Below are 17,361 nucleotides of genomic sequence, written 5' to 3' on the forward strand. Positions count from 1 at the left end.
CTTGTCTCTCTCTCTTCATCCCTCTATCCGTTTCCATACCCTGTTGTTGGAGCTGGTCCAGGTCCATGAATTTGCTGGGTTTGGGGTTGAATCCCATGGCAGCCTCCCGTTCTGCCTCCCTCCGCTTCTGCTGCTCCTGCTGGCGGGCTCTCCTCGCCACCTCCTCCTGCAGCTCGTCCAGCTCACTGCGCCCTGGTCCGCCTGCGCAAACACACACAAAAAGACGCGAATGATCAATCAGGTGAGATAAATCTAAGTTACGGTCGTTAAATCAAAACACATGCCGTAATACACACCTCTGCTGGTGCCGCCGCGCCATCTGGGGAAGGGCAACTCCTGCAGGATGGCGCCGCTGCTCTTTGACTTGGGCACCGAACGCCATGAAGGTCCTGACATCAGCACCCGTTTCTGTTGCCCCACCTCCCTGTAGAGGCAAAGAAATAAAACAAAGAGAGAGAGAGAGCAGGGAAAAGAGGCAAAAGATGAAGAACTGTTGAGAGTGCAGATCAGACATCTCTTGACGCATCTGTCCGTTGATTGATTCGTTGTTATGGATTGTTGGACATTTTCATTTTGTTAATCTTCACGCTCGTATTTCAAGCCGAGGAAGTTAAATTGAATGTGACAGAGAAACCCAGAGAGGGAAAGACAATGAATGACAGGACGAAAAGGAAGAGACAGTAATTGTTATTTGTGAGTCTCCTACCTATCGGGGCTGCTGCTGTTCCTCTCGCTGCTCTCGTAGCCACTTTCCATCCTCTGGATCAGACGTGGCTGGTGCTCCACCCCTCTCAGAGGTGGAGGGGCAGGGGGGCCCATTGTGCGCCCGCTGCCCAGAGACCGGGGCTGTCCGACCAGCCCAAACCCCGCCTCCAACTCTCCAGCCTCCCTCCCTTCCGCCTCTTGCAGCCCCGGCTGTGAGGGGGGAGGGGGGCCCGCCAAGGGAAAGAAGTCTTGGGGCTGCGGGGGGAGAGAGGGACCAGGCAGGGTGTTGTAGCCCAGACAGGAGCCTCTCGGACGGGTGAAGATGCTGTCGATGTTCAGGGCCTCTCTTCTGGGCCTCCAGGTTGGCCTGTAGCGGCCTCCTGAAGAACTGCAAAGCAAGGGAGGAAGATGTTACATGGGAGGATGCGATGTCACAAATATAAGTAAAACAAAAAGTACAAAATACTCAGAAGGCGCACATGCATCGCTCAGTAAAATATTCTTTAAAGAAAGTAGGAAACTCACACGGAGCTTTTAAACCCCACCAACAATACTGCACTGTGGTTCGGCTCATGTGATGCTCTGTAACACATCTTCTGATACTTTAAAGACAAATGTATTCATAATAGTACTTAAATACGATTTAGAGACTTTAGACGTTTGCATCTTTTTGCACAAGGTAGAGGACGTATCACTTGTCAACTGGAAGGTGTCCTGATCTTTGCATTCAAATAGTCACGGCAATAAAATGGTGAACATATTTCTGAAATGCAACTTCCCACGGTGTGAATGTGAATTCAAAGGCAGGGTGCCTCAAGTGTTCAAGAGTCTCAGCACCTGGACTTGCTCTCACTGCTGGTGCTTTCATCCTCCCAGTGGGGCCCCCCAGCCCCACCCTCACAGCCCCCAACTCCTGACGAAGAGGAGGAGGACAGGGGACGAGAGGAGGAGGAGGAGGAGGTGAGTGGCCGGCGGGAGGAGAGGAGGAAGACGGCCGTCTCCTTGTACTCCTGCAGAGGAGGAGAGGGAGGGCAGGGAGGACCCTCCACTGCTGACTCTGAACGTGGGAGGGAAAGAAAGAAAAAGTAAATAACATTTTTATATATCCCACAGGGGCCAATTATGTAAGCAGCAGTGCAAGTAAACATGAAAATAACCAGTAACAAGGCGGATAACCTGAAGAGTCCACAGGGATGAAGCACAAACAACTCACTTCATTGCCACTGTTTGCTCTTACTTCCTGCAACAAGTACCGCAGTTTCGCACTTTCCTCTGAACACTGCAGTCACAGGTGACTTGGAGAGGTAACGTTGCCCCTGGACTCAAATGCAGTATTACCTCCGGCGTCAGCACCGTGCGGCGGTGTGCCGGCCTCGTGATTGCAGACCACTGTGGTCTGGGATTCGCTGGAGAGGTGGCTGCCCGTGGACTGGTGGAGGGATCGGCTGCGGGAGGCGCGGTGGCTCGAGCTCTCCGTCGAAGAGTCGGTGCGAGTATCGCTGGATATGGACGGCTCCCGACCTGAGAGGGAACGGCAGAAGAGGGAGTTGACCTCTCAGTTCATCCTGCATTCCCATATGTTTGCAGTCAAAGGCAGGCAAATAAGTTCAGGCTCTGCAGTACGCAGAAGTCGGATTAAAGGGTTAAAGGTCAGGGCTTTAAAGCTAAACCTCGCTTGACCGATGATAAACACTGAGTAATCTGATCCGTACCAGAGTCCTCGCTGTCGTACCCAGCCTTGCTGCTGCAGTGCTGGAGCTCCAGCTGTGAGTTGGAGCTGGTACAGGGGTTGGGGCTCTCCTGCAGTATCACTGGCGTCCCACGGGGGTCAGCGTAGAGCAGCAGCAGGGGCTGATAGTGGCCTTTGATACAGCGAGACACCACGTCCTTCCACTTAGGGCCGATCTGGAGGTGCAGCAGGGCAACACATACACACACAAGGACACACGTGAACATACATATAACCCACCCCGACCCATACTCACACACACACACACACAACGAGAGAGTAAATCTATCCATATTAGATATACCACATCCCACCAGAACTAGAAGGTCAAACACATTGTGCTGCGGGGCTGCAGTGTGTCCTTACTCGTATCATTTCATCACACTTTCCCATCAGCTCAAGAACCTAATATGACCGACAGTGTGCACGGGGACTGATGAAAGTGTCAAGGACATACAGTATTACTTTAAATCACACTTATGACACGAACAAACCCGGCTTCCCTCGGTTCTGTCGCCAACAAAATGTACATCACTGCCCACCCGTATGGCTCCTGCTTGAATCATGAAGTATCACAACACCAGACCGGGTCTAGCACTTAAACCCGCGCCACGATTTAACAAAGACGTGGATTAAACCATAAGCATCTAATCCATCTGCAGCCGCCCCCACTGCCCATGCATCACTTGAACTCACACACAGCTCAGTTCTTGTCACTGCTGCCTTCTCAGGCACAACTGGAGAGGCATCGGACACTGCACAGCACTGCACAGCCTCCCCGCGCTGCAGCATGCGGACTCCAAACTGTGTCTCACCTCTTTGACGTGGGCGTCGTCGAAGTACATCCACTTGCGTATCTTGGTCTGGAAGAAGAAGGTGGAGTAGTGCTTGCCGTAGTAGCACACCATTCCCACCAAGTAGAGCTCCGCCTGGCGAGCCCTCTCCTCAGTCACACGGTAGAACAACTATAGAGCGAGAGCGAGAGAGAGAGAGAGAGAGAGAGAGGTAGAGAGGGGAGGGAGGGAGGGATGCAGGGATGCAGGGGAGAGAAGTAGGGGAGGGAGGGAGGCAGTGATAGGGGAGTTAATGGGAGTACAAGCACATTGTTGGTCACCTATACAGTATGCTGCATGCAGTAATCCTTCACACACACTTTAGTCACTCACTGTATGCAGCAAATAATCTACAGCGATGCACACATACTGCAGCTTTTCATGCACATGTGATGCACCGATCTCACAGTAATACACCTGTTATTTGCACATGTTACATACACAGATCAATGCAATAAAAGTACTGAGGGTGGACACAGCTGGACCCACCAGCGGGATGTTCTTTGTATGCTCAAGGACCTCTCGGTTATACTGACTCACTCTTTTTGAAAAACAGATTTTATCGGCTGTGTTATACCATACCAGCATTACTGTCAGCTCACTGCACACGGCTATTAGGCTATTAGTGATTAAGAGCGGCTTCAGTGTGGACTAGGGGTGTCGCGAAATACCTGTAATTGCGGTAACCTTGATATTTGAAAATGAAATATTGATATCATGATACACTCATAAGTTTGTGCAGTTAGACTCCTTCCACGTGCACTTTGAGTGGAATTCGAAAAGAAATGCACAATAAAATATTTCTGATGAATCTGACAGATAATAAGAATAACTTTATTTATACAGCACGTTTGAAAACAGGGTTGCATTGATATTCTTTTTTCTTCATTTTTCATGAATTCTTTTGGCCATACAGTAGCAATCTGACATCATGACAGCTCTAGTTTGAACCCGCCCGTTAATGTATTTAACTATCGCTGAGCGAATAACAAACGGAATGGAGCACTGACGACAACCTCTTTCTGTCGGAGGAGAACTATTTCAATGTTAGCAGCCGGTGGGAGTCCTGCAGTGCGTTTGGCTGACAGAGCTAACAGCGAACCGGGCTAATACACAGTGAACTGCAGTTTAGCGGCACGGAGCCGGTGCAGACAGCTGCGTAGATTCAAATGAGAGCAAATCTGTTGTGTGAGACGTGCGGGTAGAAAAAGGAGTGCGATACGCTTCCTTCAATTAACATGATAGCAGTGGTCTTTGCAGACACACCTGGCGGAGATATGCACTCTATACTGTGAGCACTTATCTCATTATTTTAATCAATTAATCTTTTGTCTACAAAATAGCAGTAAAGTAAATGGAAATCTTTAACGACAAAAAAAGATGTTCAATTTGCAAAGATACAAAAAAAGGAGAAAAAAAATCAAATCCTCATATCTGATCAGTTTGAACCAGCACATTTCCAGCATTTCTGCTTGATAAATGACATGATGTCATCTATTTATTGCAATAGCCTAATCGTTTCAGCACTAAAATGATCTAATCCAAGGAGAGAAAGAACATGAGTAACGGGGAAGCAGATGCAGAAGACGGACAAAGAGCAGTGGAAGAGGAGGAGGGATACAGGAGGCAAATGGATCCGCTTTGTCTGATTTGAAGGACGAAACAAAAGCAGAGAATGCGATAGATTGTGCCTCCGATTGGTATCTGACAACTACATCTTACAGGAGCAGGATGAAAAGGAGGGAAACAGCAGCAGGCGGAGACAGAAGATAGAGGAAAGGACTTGACTCACTGTAACACATTACTCCCTTCTCCATTATTCATCAATATCGCTTCAGAATGCAGCTGGAGATGTTACAGTAGCATTAAAATGCATCAGCACGACTCGTCGTGACACGGGGCATCCGGGGTCGACACGTGTGAGGTGTGAAAGCAGCTTTAAGAGAATCATGACAGTCAGGTGGTTAAATGTGTTATAATGTGTTGTTTTTGAGTGGGAGCTGGAATGGGATTAGTTGAGTTCACTGGTCTCTACAGCATACACATGTTTGCTTCCTGTATTTGTGTTTGTCGTCGAGAGTGTATTTGAGTGTTGCACACGTGCATTTACAAGTGTGTCTTTCTGATATCGTTATTTAATATTTCCGTTTTCTTAATGACCTTTGACATCGCGGCTAAACAAAGCAGGCGAGTCCATGGGCGAGTCCAGGGGGGTCGAACGAGTCTGAGCAGCACGGAGTGGCAAAAGATGTGGAAAGCAGAGATTACAACCTACAAATTTGAAAAATGTCTTTAGAAGAGAGCATTGATCACTGCCACACTTGTGACTGTAGCTCTCAAACTAATTGTCTGAGAAGCCAGACTTAATAAGATAATATAAAGAAATATATGACAAGGCTTGTTGAGGCGCTATTCATGATGTCTTCAGACAAGGTTTTGTTCAGAGTGATTCCAAGAAAAGTGCTCTGGTTTTTTTACCCACCTAAACATGTAAAATAGCTTAAAGCTATAATCTGGTGGTGAACAAATGGTAACATGTATGTCTTACATTGTACATGGTGCCTTTTGAATAAAAATAAACAACAACAATATATACATTCATGCCCAATTTCCTCAACAATTCTGACTTTGCAAGCTGTCACATACCGTATGTTGGTATCTTTAATATATACTTTTTGTAATAAATCATATATAAAAAAAATATATACTTTTTGTCTACCAAACATCTACAAGCGTCTTTGAGATTTCTATAAAGCGCTATATAAATCTAATATATTATTATTATTATTAACCTGTTATTATGACAAGTCATTTATTATTATTTATTATTATTAATAACATTCGTAGTCCACCAACCAATGGGTGGTGTAATGGTGACTGCACCCACTTATTCTTTGGGGCGGCTTTAGCTCAGTGGGGTAAGAGGGCCGTCCTGCAACCGCAGGGTTGTGGGTTCGATCCCCGCTCTCCCCATTAGTTGCAAGTCGAAGTGTCCTTGAGCAAGGCACTGAACCCCCAGTTGCTTCCCGGGCGCTTCACCGCAGCCCACTGCCCCTTAATAACTAAGGATGGGTTCAATGCAGAGAACTAATTTCCCCTTGGGGATTAATAAAAGTGTATATTCTATATTCTATACAGTCTCCAGTGATAGCTTTGCAGGTATTTTGGCACAAACCATTTTTATTTGGCCTGGCGATGGTGCTAAATCAAAATTCAGAGGATCACCAATATAAAATTAATCTTCTGGAAACATGAATATTTACAACGGCATTTATAATTGTAAACATTTTCATGTGGACCAAAGTGGTGGACCACACAACCTCCACACAATCCCGCCACCAGAGAAGCTATACAAATCTGGCACAACCATGGGAAGTCTCTTGAGCTCGGGGCGGCCCTGGAGGTGCAATCAAAGATCTTTTCACCACCACTTAGCGAGTCTCGCGTCCGTGCTCATGTGAGCTGGGCTGCTCACACAGGTGTCCACAACATAATGGGCTGTAATGGCCGCATCATGTGCGTGCGTCATGTGTGCGTGATCCCCTTACATCTCCCAGGCGCAGGCAGGTCCCCAGGCTGTGGATGACGTCCTCCGCCAGGTCAGAGTGGTCCGAGTCCCACACCAGCCCGATGGACACGATCTCCGGTGAGTTCATCAGCACCCGGCGGATACGCAACACCTCCCCACAGTTACTCTGGGATGGGGGGGATGGAGGTAACGGAAGAAGAAGAAAAAAGAGTGTGTGATCAAACGGGTTTATTCATCCTGCGTTACCATCGCTAAAACCATTCCTTTATTTGGCAGTGATTTGGGCACGCACGCTGTCACACACACACACACACACACACACAGGGATGAACTGAACAGTAGGAGAAGAAGAGACAGGAAGAAAGAGAAAAAAGAGATGGAGAAATTGCAAGGGAGACCGAAGATGCAAGTTTTATTTGTCTCTTGAGCCTTCTGTCGACTTCAGAACCGCCTGTTCTGATTCCTTCCTTTGAGTCATGACCCACCGCAGAGCTGGCTGCACGCACAGGCTCAAAAGAGCACACACACACACACCCACACACACTTGAGCATCCACGCAGCGCTGGCAGAGCGGGCTCGGAAACAGCCTGAGAACACCCTGGCATCCAGACACTTTGCCAAACACAACCCAACACACACACACACACACACACACACACACACACAGAGCTCTCCCTTTGTAGGCGGCGTGCTGTCTCACGCTGGCACCAGAGACGGCAGGAAGGTATTTTGCCAGGGTCTGCTTCTAAATTCTCAGGAAGGCACACAAACACAAGCCAGGCAGCAGCAGCCAAACAGCGCAGTGTGTGAGCTCAGGACGCATCGACGGGCCGCCCAGCCTCGGGGAGCTCGCTGTGCCGCCTCGCTCCTGGGAACAGCCGCTGACAACTTCCTTCATCACATGACCGTACCGACAGAGTCGCTCTACATTGATCGCTGCAGTCGCATCTTTCTGAATGTTATGTGCAAAGATTTCTTTTCTTTTCTTTTGTTGTTGCTGTGGCTATGCAGAGCTTTCCAGGAGAGAGTTATATAACAGTGCTGCTGGTCAAAGGATACTGGAGGTTTGCAGAATGCTGATCGAGGCTTTCTTCAGAACAAAATGAAACAACTTTAGGGGAAGGTCTGTGCTTGTGCTTCCTCTTTGACTCGATACTGCTCCGAAACAAAGACACGATCGCACTTTTATCAGTGACTTGGCAGCTGAGGAGGCAGATGTGGGATCGGGGAGAAGTAAAACCGTCGTACAGCGACAGCTTCACCGTACTTCAAAGCTAATCACGGCTTATTCCAGCAGGGGTGTTATTTTTGTAGTTTTGACCATCATTTCCATCAGTCATGAGAACAATGTACTTATTGCTGGCATCTGGGGAAATGCCAACATGGCTGATCGATAAAAAAAAATATTTACAGAAAAGAAAGAGATCCTACCTGGAATTATTCACATCCCAAATAGTCTTCATAAATTATTATTGCTTGCAAATGGCTTATTATGCATTAATGCATCCTACAGGACTTTTGCATGTATTGATCACAAATGTTTTGTTCTTTCTTGTGTCAAACGTGTCAACATGAGCAGAAGGGAATTTTCTCTCGTTGCAAATTACAGTTTAAATTTTGTGAAACCTGACACGGGTTATACAAATAGGAAATGTAACTTGTACCTGTTACTTTATAGTTAAATCCCCTCTACAATTATTTAAAAGCTATAGTTTGTTGCTACTTTACAGATTTTGGATCCACAACATATGGCCAGTTCATGAAATATGATTCAGTGGTGCTTATTAAATCAATTAGATTGATCTAATTTTAAATTACGAAGATGGTGATCAGAGGGTTCATGGCCTTCAAATAAAAAGATTACATTTTTATATTGCTATTTTTAGCAAAAAAAATAGGGGAAAACTTCTTCCACTATATCGTATACCTATTCAATTAATTTAATACTTTTTAGCATATTTTAACTAACTGAAGTCCGTCTATTTAGGACTTTGATTCAGTTTCCTCTGTCAACTCTTTGGCACCAAGCAAACATCCTCTGCTATCTTAACTCGGGCTCTTCCAGTATCCTCCAGCAGCCTCGCTCCCGTCCACATAGCGCCACTTTGTTTGAGCAAAGCCCGACGTGCTATAAACAAAAGAGCAGCGCCGCAAGTGATGGAAGATAAACAGAAGGCGGCTTTGTGTGACTCCCGCAGGACTGCACGCACAACGTCAACACAAGCTAACTGTGTGTGTGTGCGGCGGCAGTGCTGCTGTGTGGTGAGGGGGGCCTCCGAGGAGGAGGCTCTTTGTGCGGACACTTTGTCCGAGAGCGGGGCCAAGCTGGATCTATTCAGCAGCAGCATTTTCCCACGTGGCAGCACAACACACAGACCTGCAGAACAAAGGCATCATACACGTCTCTCTCGCTCTCTCTCTCTCTCTCTCTTACTGTAAGCTCTCTTCAATACAGCAGACAATACATTTGAGGCTCGTCGTATTAGGTTACTTTTCATCCCAAATGTACCCTTATCTTTTTAAATGAGCATTTTAAAATGACTTTTTCCCGCACGACAAACTGTTCTCTTGTTTTCTCCTGCAAGGCCACGATGGTCATCATATTTTACTGTAAAGGAGGTCACGAGGAGAAGTCATGCAATGCTTTCGGTTTGAGTAAGTGAAGAGAGAAATGGGACGAAAATGCAAATGAGCTGCTGATTAGGTAACGTGGACACACCAAGAAGAAAAAAAATCGGGGAAAAACAAGCAAGAAGTGATGAAACTACCAAAGCGGTTACGCTGCGAATTATATCTTTAGAATCAGATTCTCCCCGTGTGTTTCACATCATTATTGTTTTACTTTCTGTTCTGTGTGTCTGTGTGTCACATGTGTGTCTCACAGGGCAGTTGCGCAGGTCTCCCATGTTGCTGGCGTTGCGGAGCAGTTCTCCAAACATGTCCGGTGTGGGTTTGTCTTTGCACTCTAGCATCCTCACCGCCTGGTTGCTGCAGCATTGGGTCACACACACACACACACACACACACACAACAACGACAACAGAATGATGAACGCAGTGAATGTGCAGGCATCCCGGGAGGAGAGCTTTTGTGAATAGAAGAAAACATCTATTGTGAAGCCCAAATGTGACTTGTGGCCACCAGAAACACTGTTTCCATTCTTTAAACGTGTTGAGTTTGTCTGCTTTTTGGTTCAGTACGGTAATTTGCAGCCAATTGCTTCATTTCGTTGTTTTTGGTAAAATGTCTGTTAATTCTACAGTGAGTTGTTTATCTGGCCCTGCGTATTTCTAAGGCAGCCATTCACACACACACACACGCACACAGACACACCTATCGACTAACTTTGAGTCAGTCCCGCAGGGTTTCTCTCATCTGCTTTAATAAAGAAAAGAAAATCTAGAGTCGAGAGTAAACAGTCATTAAGGCTGCGAAAAAGATGCATTCTGAATCCCCCGAGAGAGATTATGATCTTTGACCTTCCTTAAGTGGTCGTGCTAAAAGTTAATTTCCCTACAGGGGGCAATAACAGTACCAAAGCATTATTATATAGTTTATCTACAACTAGCATAATAACTTTTATACTGAGCTGCATTTATCCCTTTTAAGTACAATGGTCCTCTGAAGGACAAACTCAAATATGCATTACTATCGTCCATGAACACCTAAAGGTCCCACTTGTGGGATTATGTGTGCAATCAATGAATCAGCATTGTTTTTGTTTTTACTGGTGAAATACTTTTACTGGTAAAGAACAAATCTCTCCTCCTCTTCCTTCTCTCTCCCACCACTCCTCCCATCCTCTCACCCCTTTCTTTCGCCTGAAATGAACTCGCCCTCTTCTATACTGTCTTGATTTCAACCCTTTGCTCGGATTCTCCTCTTCAAAAGCGTGGGAAGATGCAAAGCTAAGAGGGGCGAAGAAGAAGAAGAAGAAGAAGAAGAAGAAGAAGAAGAAGAAGAAGAAGAAGAAGAAGAAGAAGAAGAAGAAGAGAAACACACTTCATTCTTTTGTCTGAATGTGGTCTAGAAATGTTGTATTTGTCTTTTTCTTGCCCTCTTACTCATGTTGGCTTTTGCATATTTGTCCATCACGACCGTAAACAACAGGCTCCACTAAGGGTAAAAATAGCTTGGCAGTGCTAACGGGCACAAACACAGAGCGCTGCGCCCCACAACTACCTTGACACAGAGTGTTTATTTGTACTTTGGCCCCCTGTCCGGCCCTGTATTTCCTCTTCCGCGTTCCATTTACAAAAGGCACATGGACTGATTTGTCCCCTTACTTCTCTCTCATTTGCCTTTCCGACCCACTGTTCCACTTATAGATTGAAGTCGCCTCCTGGGTCTACTGAATCAAACAGCTGATTGATTACTTCCCCCGTTTCCTTATTTCATCGACTCGGAGCATGTGGGAAGTTTGTGCAACAACTCGGAGGATGCTTCTCCTGTGTGTGGATTCACCTGCGCTGATGTCCACATGAACATGGGAGAGGCATTATGCACACGCTCACCTGCTCTTGCAAATGCATAAACATACATGCGTGTGTGTGTCTGTGTGTGGGTGTGTATGTGTGTGTGTGTGTGTGTGTGTGTGCATGAATGGACCCCGGGACTGACTGACTGTCACCCCCAGGACTACCACCTCTTCTTCCTTCTTCTTCCACCTTCCTCTCTCCTCCTTCTTCCCGCTCCTTCCTCTTCCTCCTCCTCCCTCTTCCTCCCACTCCTCCTCCCTCCTTGCGTTGATTGTTGTTTGTCATGTCCAAATGTGCACCTTCCACCAAAAAAAATTCCTCGTTTGTTTGTTTGTGAAAACATTCATTCTTTGGCAATAAACCTGTTTCTGATTCTGATTCTGATGTGTGGGTGTGCATGATGTGTGTGCTCACATTTCAGCAAGGACCTGTGCGAGGAAGAAGAGAACACGCTGTACCTTCCTTTACTGCCACCCAGCCTCCGCTTGCTGCCAGATTTACTGCAGTGTGTGTATGTGTGTGTGTGTGTGTGTGTGTGTGTGTGTCTGGTCTTACCAGAGGGATGTAGTGGAGATGTAATGAACCATCTGAATGAAGGGCAAGGGGTCTGACGTGGCGCCACAGCTGTTACACACACACTGCAAACACAAACATGTCCTCAGCTTCATTTGTGTGGACAGTTCTTATTTTAATTTGTTTCATTAAAGACCCAAAAGTAAAAACATGCAGCAGATCTTTAAAGTGACGGCTGGACCGAACCATGTCCTACCTGTTCGAACAGAGTCATGGCAAACTTCTGGTGGGGTATACAGTGTTTGGCTGTGCAGATGTCTTCTCTACTCTCCGCGCTGATGTGGAAGTGGATCCGCATCAGGAGATCCTCCTGAGACACACAGGAAAGAAGATGGACATCAATTAATGTGTGTGAGTCGTGTGGTTAGTTGGCTTATATGCTTGTTTATATTGAATACATATGTACAGTATGTGTGTTTGATCGTTCCTCTCTGTTGGTACTCCTGTTAATCTGACCGTGGGAGCAGCATCTATATTTCATAAGAAGCAGACGGATCAATCAGATAGCTTCGACCATGCCCACACATAAGACACGCACACACACACACACACACACACACACACACACACACACACACACACACACACACGGTGGAGGTCTTTACGCTGTAAAGAAAAAGGCAGAGAAAGTGGTGAGAGAAAGCAAACTGAAGGGCTGGAGAGAGGGAGATGAAGAGGAAGTGCAATGATAATGGAAAACTGATGAATGGCATTTAATTTTCCTTGGATTTTCCCCTTATGAGAAGAGTTATTAAAAATAAGACACTTAATATTTGGAAAATGCAGCACTTTTTTCTTTGCATCTCAGGAAGAACTGGGTGTTTTACTCCAACAAGGCAATAAAGACAGTAGAGCAGGAGAGTTGTGTGAATGCAACCAAATGCTATTAGTGTCTCGTCAGTGTATAGATATTTTAAGAAATTCTACTTCAACAATATTTCAAGTGAAAGCCACTAGAAATCCAAAGCAGTATCCTTTAACTTTGTAAAAGTAATGCAATACATCCGGTGGGTTTGTGAAGTCTCAACGTAGAAATTATATCACTGAACTGTGTTTAACGATTTAAATGGAGACAATCTTGTTCACCGCCTTATTATCCACAGCAAATGCTTTTTACCGCAAAACCTATCAAACCTCGTCCTTGAGCTTTAATCGCAGCACTCTAAAACATTCAACCTTGGGCTGCAACAAACGATTATTTTAATTATAGATAAATCAGCCGATTATTCTGTTGGTTGATGGATTAATTGCCTGATCTACAAAGAAGTAGAGCAAGTAAGAGTCAATCAAAACAGTCAAATTGTGAAACAGCCTCTTTAGTTAGTTCTAATTTGGTATTTTTCACAGCGTTAATGAAATATACCTTCATAACTTCATAAGAATCATCTTAAACAATAAATGATCAAGTGTGCTTTGACACGTCAATACTGTCTGCTGCACAGGTCATTGTAGACATATGGTTGAAACTTTAAACTGGTTATGAAATAATCTCAAATCAACACTGTTGCCTCTCTATGACCGACATTAGTGAACGAAACCAGCAGCAAGAAGATTGGCTGTTTCTAGAATTCGTAACGCTCAACTGAAAGTCCTTCGTCTCAGACCCCAGCGGAGTCAGAGCCGCCTTTGACCTGCAGTGTGGGAGGAGGAGATTTCCGCAGCAGCAGCTCCTCCTCCTGCCAGAACCAGAACCACGACTGAGCCGGGCAACTGGCCAGACACCTGCTGCATTAAAATGGGAGGTTTCCCTAAAGGGACCGCCGAATTCAACACAAAATAAAAGTTCCTCGTCGTAGCTTTAAAATAAGGCCCGTGTTCTCCACCATCTCAAGGGAACAAGGGGTGGACAAAATAACAAGGAACACCTCACGTCATAAAACAGGGGAGTAAACCAACGAACATAAATTCAATAATAATGTCAAACACAAAAGTTGAAGATTATTCACTTGGCAGGCGGCTGAGTTTCCCCTGAAGGTTTCTGACAGTAGTGAAGATGGTAGTTTCTCAGACACTCACTCAGATAAGCCTTCGGGCAACCCCTCACCTCTGTGTGTGTGTGTGTGTGTGTGTCTCAGACTCACGAAGCACTCAGCGGCGTCGTCCATGATACCCAGCTGAAAGCGTTGCTCGTCTTGGAAAGTCTTGGCCAGAGCGCTCCGCAGTGCATCTGAAGGCAGCACACGCTCACTGCTGAACTGGAACTGAGCAAAGATACTCTGCAAACACACAGACACACACATATAGAAGCATATTCATTCTTAATTTCACTGATGAAAATATACACTGTGGCATAAATGCTTTTCCTGGAAGAAAGGGTTAGAGTCCGTGCACTCGTGTATGTATATTGTGTGTGTGTGTGTGTGTGTGTATTGACTTCTCTCTGAATGAAACTAATCCAGCGAAACACATTTCTCCTGTATTCCGTGTTCTGTCAACTGACCCAAAAAACAGAACCAGTGGAGCCAGTTGTCAACGCGTCAGGAACCAAAGTGCTGCGCAACAAATCCAGACCGGACTAAAACAAACACCACGGCCGAGCCTCACATCCCAGCCGGCCTCAATATCAGACCATATCAATAATAGATGGCATTTGGAGTGCACTTTACTCCGGCAAACACAGCTCTCAGGGTGCTCGGTAGCAGTAAAGTAGAAACCAAATCAAACTGTTGCAGGGGGAGAGAAAGCTAGGCCACTGAAGTGTGTATCGAGGGCAGAACCTGAAGAAGAGGATCAGTCAGTTTGGAGAGGAAGGAGCTGCTTTACACCGCTTGCATCCACGCAGGTCCAGAGGACTGACGGCATGACAGCAAGCATCATTATATTTACCCTCGTCGAGGAGATTGTGATTATTGGTCCTAATTGTATCTCCTATTTGTGAACAGGATATCTTTTAATGTGATTATTTTTTTAAACTATTCACATTTCTACCTTTCATCAATCCAAAACCACTGGTTCCCAATGTTTTTGACCCATAAGAATAAAGCAATATCTGCTGGATTGGTTCTGGTGTGAGAAGTGTTCACCTCCAAACTTCTCAGATTGTGTCTGAGAAAGAAAAACTATTCACAAAAAAGATAACGGGGTGCCCCCGTGACTGAAGATGCCAACAAACCGCCCCGGCTCCAGTGTGATGAGGGACCTTTGTTAAATTGTGTTGCCAAGTTCTGTCACCTCCTTCCCGTCATCTCCAATAAACACATATATTGCCCGACAATACAAAACAAGCAGTGTGCAACTAGAATTTAATTAATTGGAGAGGTGCGGATATCTACTCAAAGTGAATCATTCTCGTACAGAAGCCTAATATTCCTGCGCAGGATTAAGATTTCACCCAAAAGAGCAGGCCTTTCACTTCTTCATCTGGAATGGTTTTAAAAATGACCCCATTAGGTGGAGGAGGTATGAGTAGTAACCTTAAGTAGTAATGTAGTACCAGACAACACTCTTGGAAAGGACTCTGTGGCTCATGCGGGTCAATCCAGATGAACCTGTGTTTTAAAATTAGTGCCTGCTACCAGGCAGGAATCAAGATGCATCTTTTGCGTCTGCTTGCCATCGTCCTGCTTGAATGTGTTGTAACTCTGTAACGCTGTCCTTCTGTACACATGACATCTATTGCTTCTGTCCATCCTGGAGAGGGATCCTCCTCTTTTGCTCTCCTGAAGGGTTCTTCCTTTTTTTCCCTGTGAAAGGGGTTTTCTGTTTTTTGGGGGGAGTTTTTCCTGATCTGCTGTGAGATCCTGGGACTGGGATGTCGTATGTGCACAGATTGTAAAGCCCTCTAACTTCTGGCTGAGCTGCAGACGTCTAAAGAGGGAGAGATAGGAGCAAGGATGACTTTCTCGAGAACGGACAAAAATGACCTAATTCTTTTCGGTAAGAATTCTCATCTGGAAAAAAGTAAACCCTGAGCGACTATTTTTGACCACACTAAAACAGCCCGAAACAGAAATGAACACAAGTCAGCTTGACGCGTCGGAGCGGTGGCTGGTGCTCGGCTGGTTCTCCGTCCCAGTGGTAATTCAAACACTGATTAAATGGCTGCAATGAAAACCGGCAGGTGCTCTGTGTCCTGAAGACGGAGAAACACTGGAGGTGTTCTAACACAGTTTGCCTGTTGGTGCTTTCGCCTCCATCGAGCACAAATCTACTGCATTCGTGCACCGACTGTTGAGTTGGAAATATTGGTGTGTTTTAATATAGCTTCATGCAGAGATGAGGAGCGAGCAACAGAGTTCTGGTGGGCTCACTTCTTCCAAACTCCACACATCTAAAATTACTTAGAGTTTGAAAGTGCTTTAATAGCCTAACGTTAAACCAAGGAAAAAATGTTGGCATTGTGCTAGGGTGACCAGACGTCCTCTTTTCCCCGGACATGTCCTCTTTTTGAGACCTAAAAAATGTGTCCGGCAGGGATTCCAAAAACGTCCGGGATTTTGCTTCGTCGGATATTTGTGTTTCTCTGGGTCTTTCACAAACTAGTTATTTACGCCCTTACAAGTTTTGGAAATGGTATCTCCCTTACGTTCCACCTTCTTGCGCGAGCTCTGACTGCAGAGAGAACAGTCATTGGTCGACCGATCTCAGTGTTGCCAGATACACGATAATTATCCTCCAAATACGACCATTTTGAGCCATTGGTACGATACTTCACCATTTCCAATCTGGCAACACGGAGCACCTTGCCGCCTCCACTAGTTGCATTGTTTACAGCACATGACATCTTTTTTATTTGTTATCATTATTGCTTCAATATATGGACAAGACACATTAAAGAAGCGCTGGACTAAATGCCACAAAAAAAGATTTGTTTTACATTTGCACTTTGCAGTTATGTTAAAGTTCAATAAATAGATGTTCATATCGTCATTTGAGTCATTTTTGTCATTTCATTTGTATGCATTCACATGGTCATGGTGCGGCATGCTACACTCAAAGAAATGACTCATTGGATGAACTCAATTAAATTGTTGGCAGGTTTTCCATCCAATAATTATATGCAACTCCAACTCAAATTTAGCACATCAGTGCAATAAAATGTAATTAATTTAGTCCAACTCATTTGTATCAAATACATCTAAAATAAAATAACGATATTCATTAAATTAAATTAATTTGTGTTTGTCCAACTCAAAATATAAACTAACTAACAAAATATGCAAACTCCACACAGAAGGAATACCCCGACTGGGAATTGAACCCACGGGCCTCTGGCTTTGAGGCGACAGTGCTAGCCACTACACCACCATACAGCCCTGAAAGTGTCTTCACCTCATGTAAGCAACTGATTTTCAGCTGGCGCATGCGCAAAGGGTAGTCCTCAATGAATCACATTTATTTTGAGTTGATATGCGCACCATCTAACCTAAATAAATCTAATAAATGAAAGTATTCATACATTTTGTGTTCCACCCATTAAATATAAATATCTATTTTTGTAATTGATTTATTTAAATGTATCAAACAATATTTAAATGTGTCACCTCGAAGAAGGGCTTGAATCGTTTTTGTGAG

The 17,361-nt window shown here is 45.1% G+C and overlaps 1 protein-coding gene across 3 annotated transcripts in view; it reads right to left on the minus strand.

Annotated features, from left to right (window-relative positions):
• Positions 1 to 17,361, minus strand: part of usp54b (ubiquitin specific peptidase 54b) — a 52,334-nt gene that overhangs the window by 12,997 nt on the left and 21,976 nt on the right. For all 3 annotated transcript variants that reach the window (XM_056429635.1, XM_056429634.1, XM_056429636.1), the window contains exons 4-15: positions 13,929 to 14,063; positions 12,044 to 12,157; positions 11,830 to 11,912; positions 9,679 to 9,784; positions 6,816 to 6,962; positions 3,250 to 3,399; positions 2,418 to 2,610; positions 2,044 to 2,226; positions 1,543 to 1,762; positions 707 to 1,093; positions 297 to 424; positions 40 to 201 (exon numbers count right to left, since the gene is read on the minus strand). In XM_056429635.1, coding sequence (XP_056285610.1) covers positions 40 to 201; positions 297 to 424; positions 707 to 1,093; positions 1,543 to 1,762; positions 2,044 to 2,226; positions 2,418 to 2,610; positions 3,250 to 3,399; positions 6,816 to 6,962; positions 9,679 to 9,784; positions 11,830 to 11,912; positions 12,044 to 12,157; positions 13,929 to 14,063 — 2,008 coding nt within the window. The remainder of the gene's footprint in view (positions 1 to 39; positions 202 to 296; positions 425 to 706; positions 1,094 to 1,542; positions 1,763 to 2,043; positions 2,227 to 2,417; positions 2,611 to 3,249; positions 3,400 to 6,815; positions 6,963 to 9,678; positions 9,785 to 11,829; positions 11,913 to 12,043; positions 12,158 to 13,928; positions 14,064 to 17,361) is intronic.

Source organism: Pseudoliparis swirei, chromosome 13 (assembly GCF_029220125.1).
Source record: "Pseudoliparis swirei isolate HS2019 ecotype Mariana Trench chromosome 13, NWPU_hadal_v1, whole genome shotgun sequence".
Taxonomy (NCBI): Eukaryota; Metazoa; Chordata; class Actinopteri; order Perciformes; family Liparidae; genus Pseudoliparis; species Pseudoliparis swirei.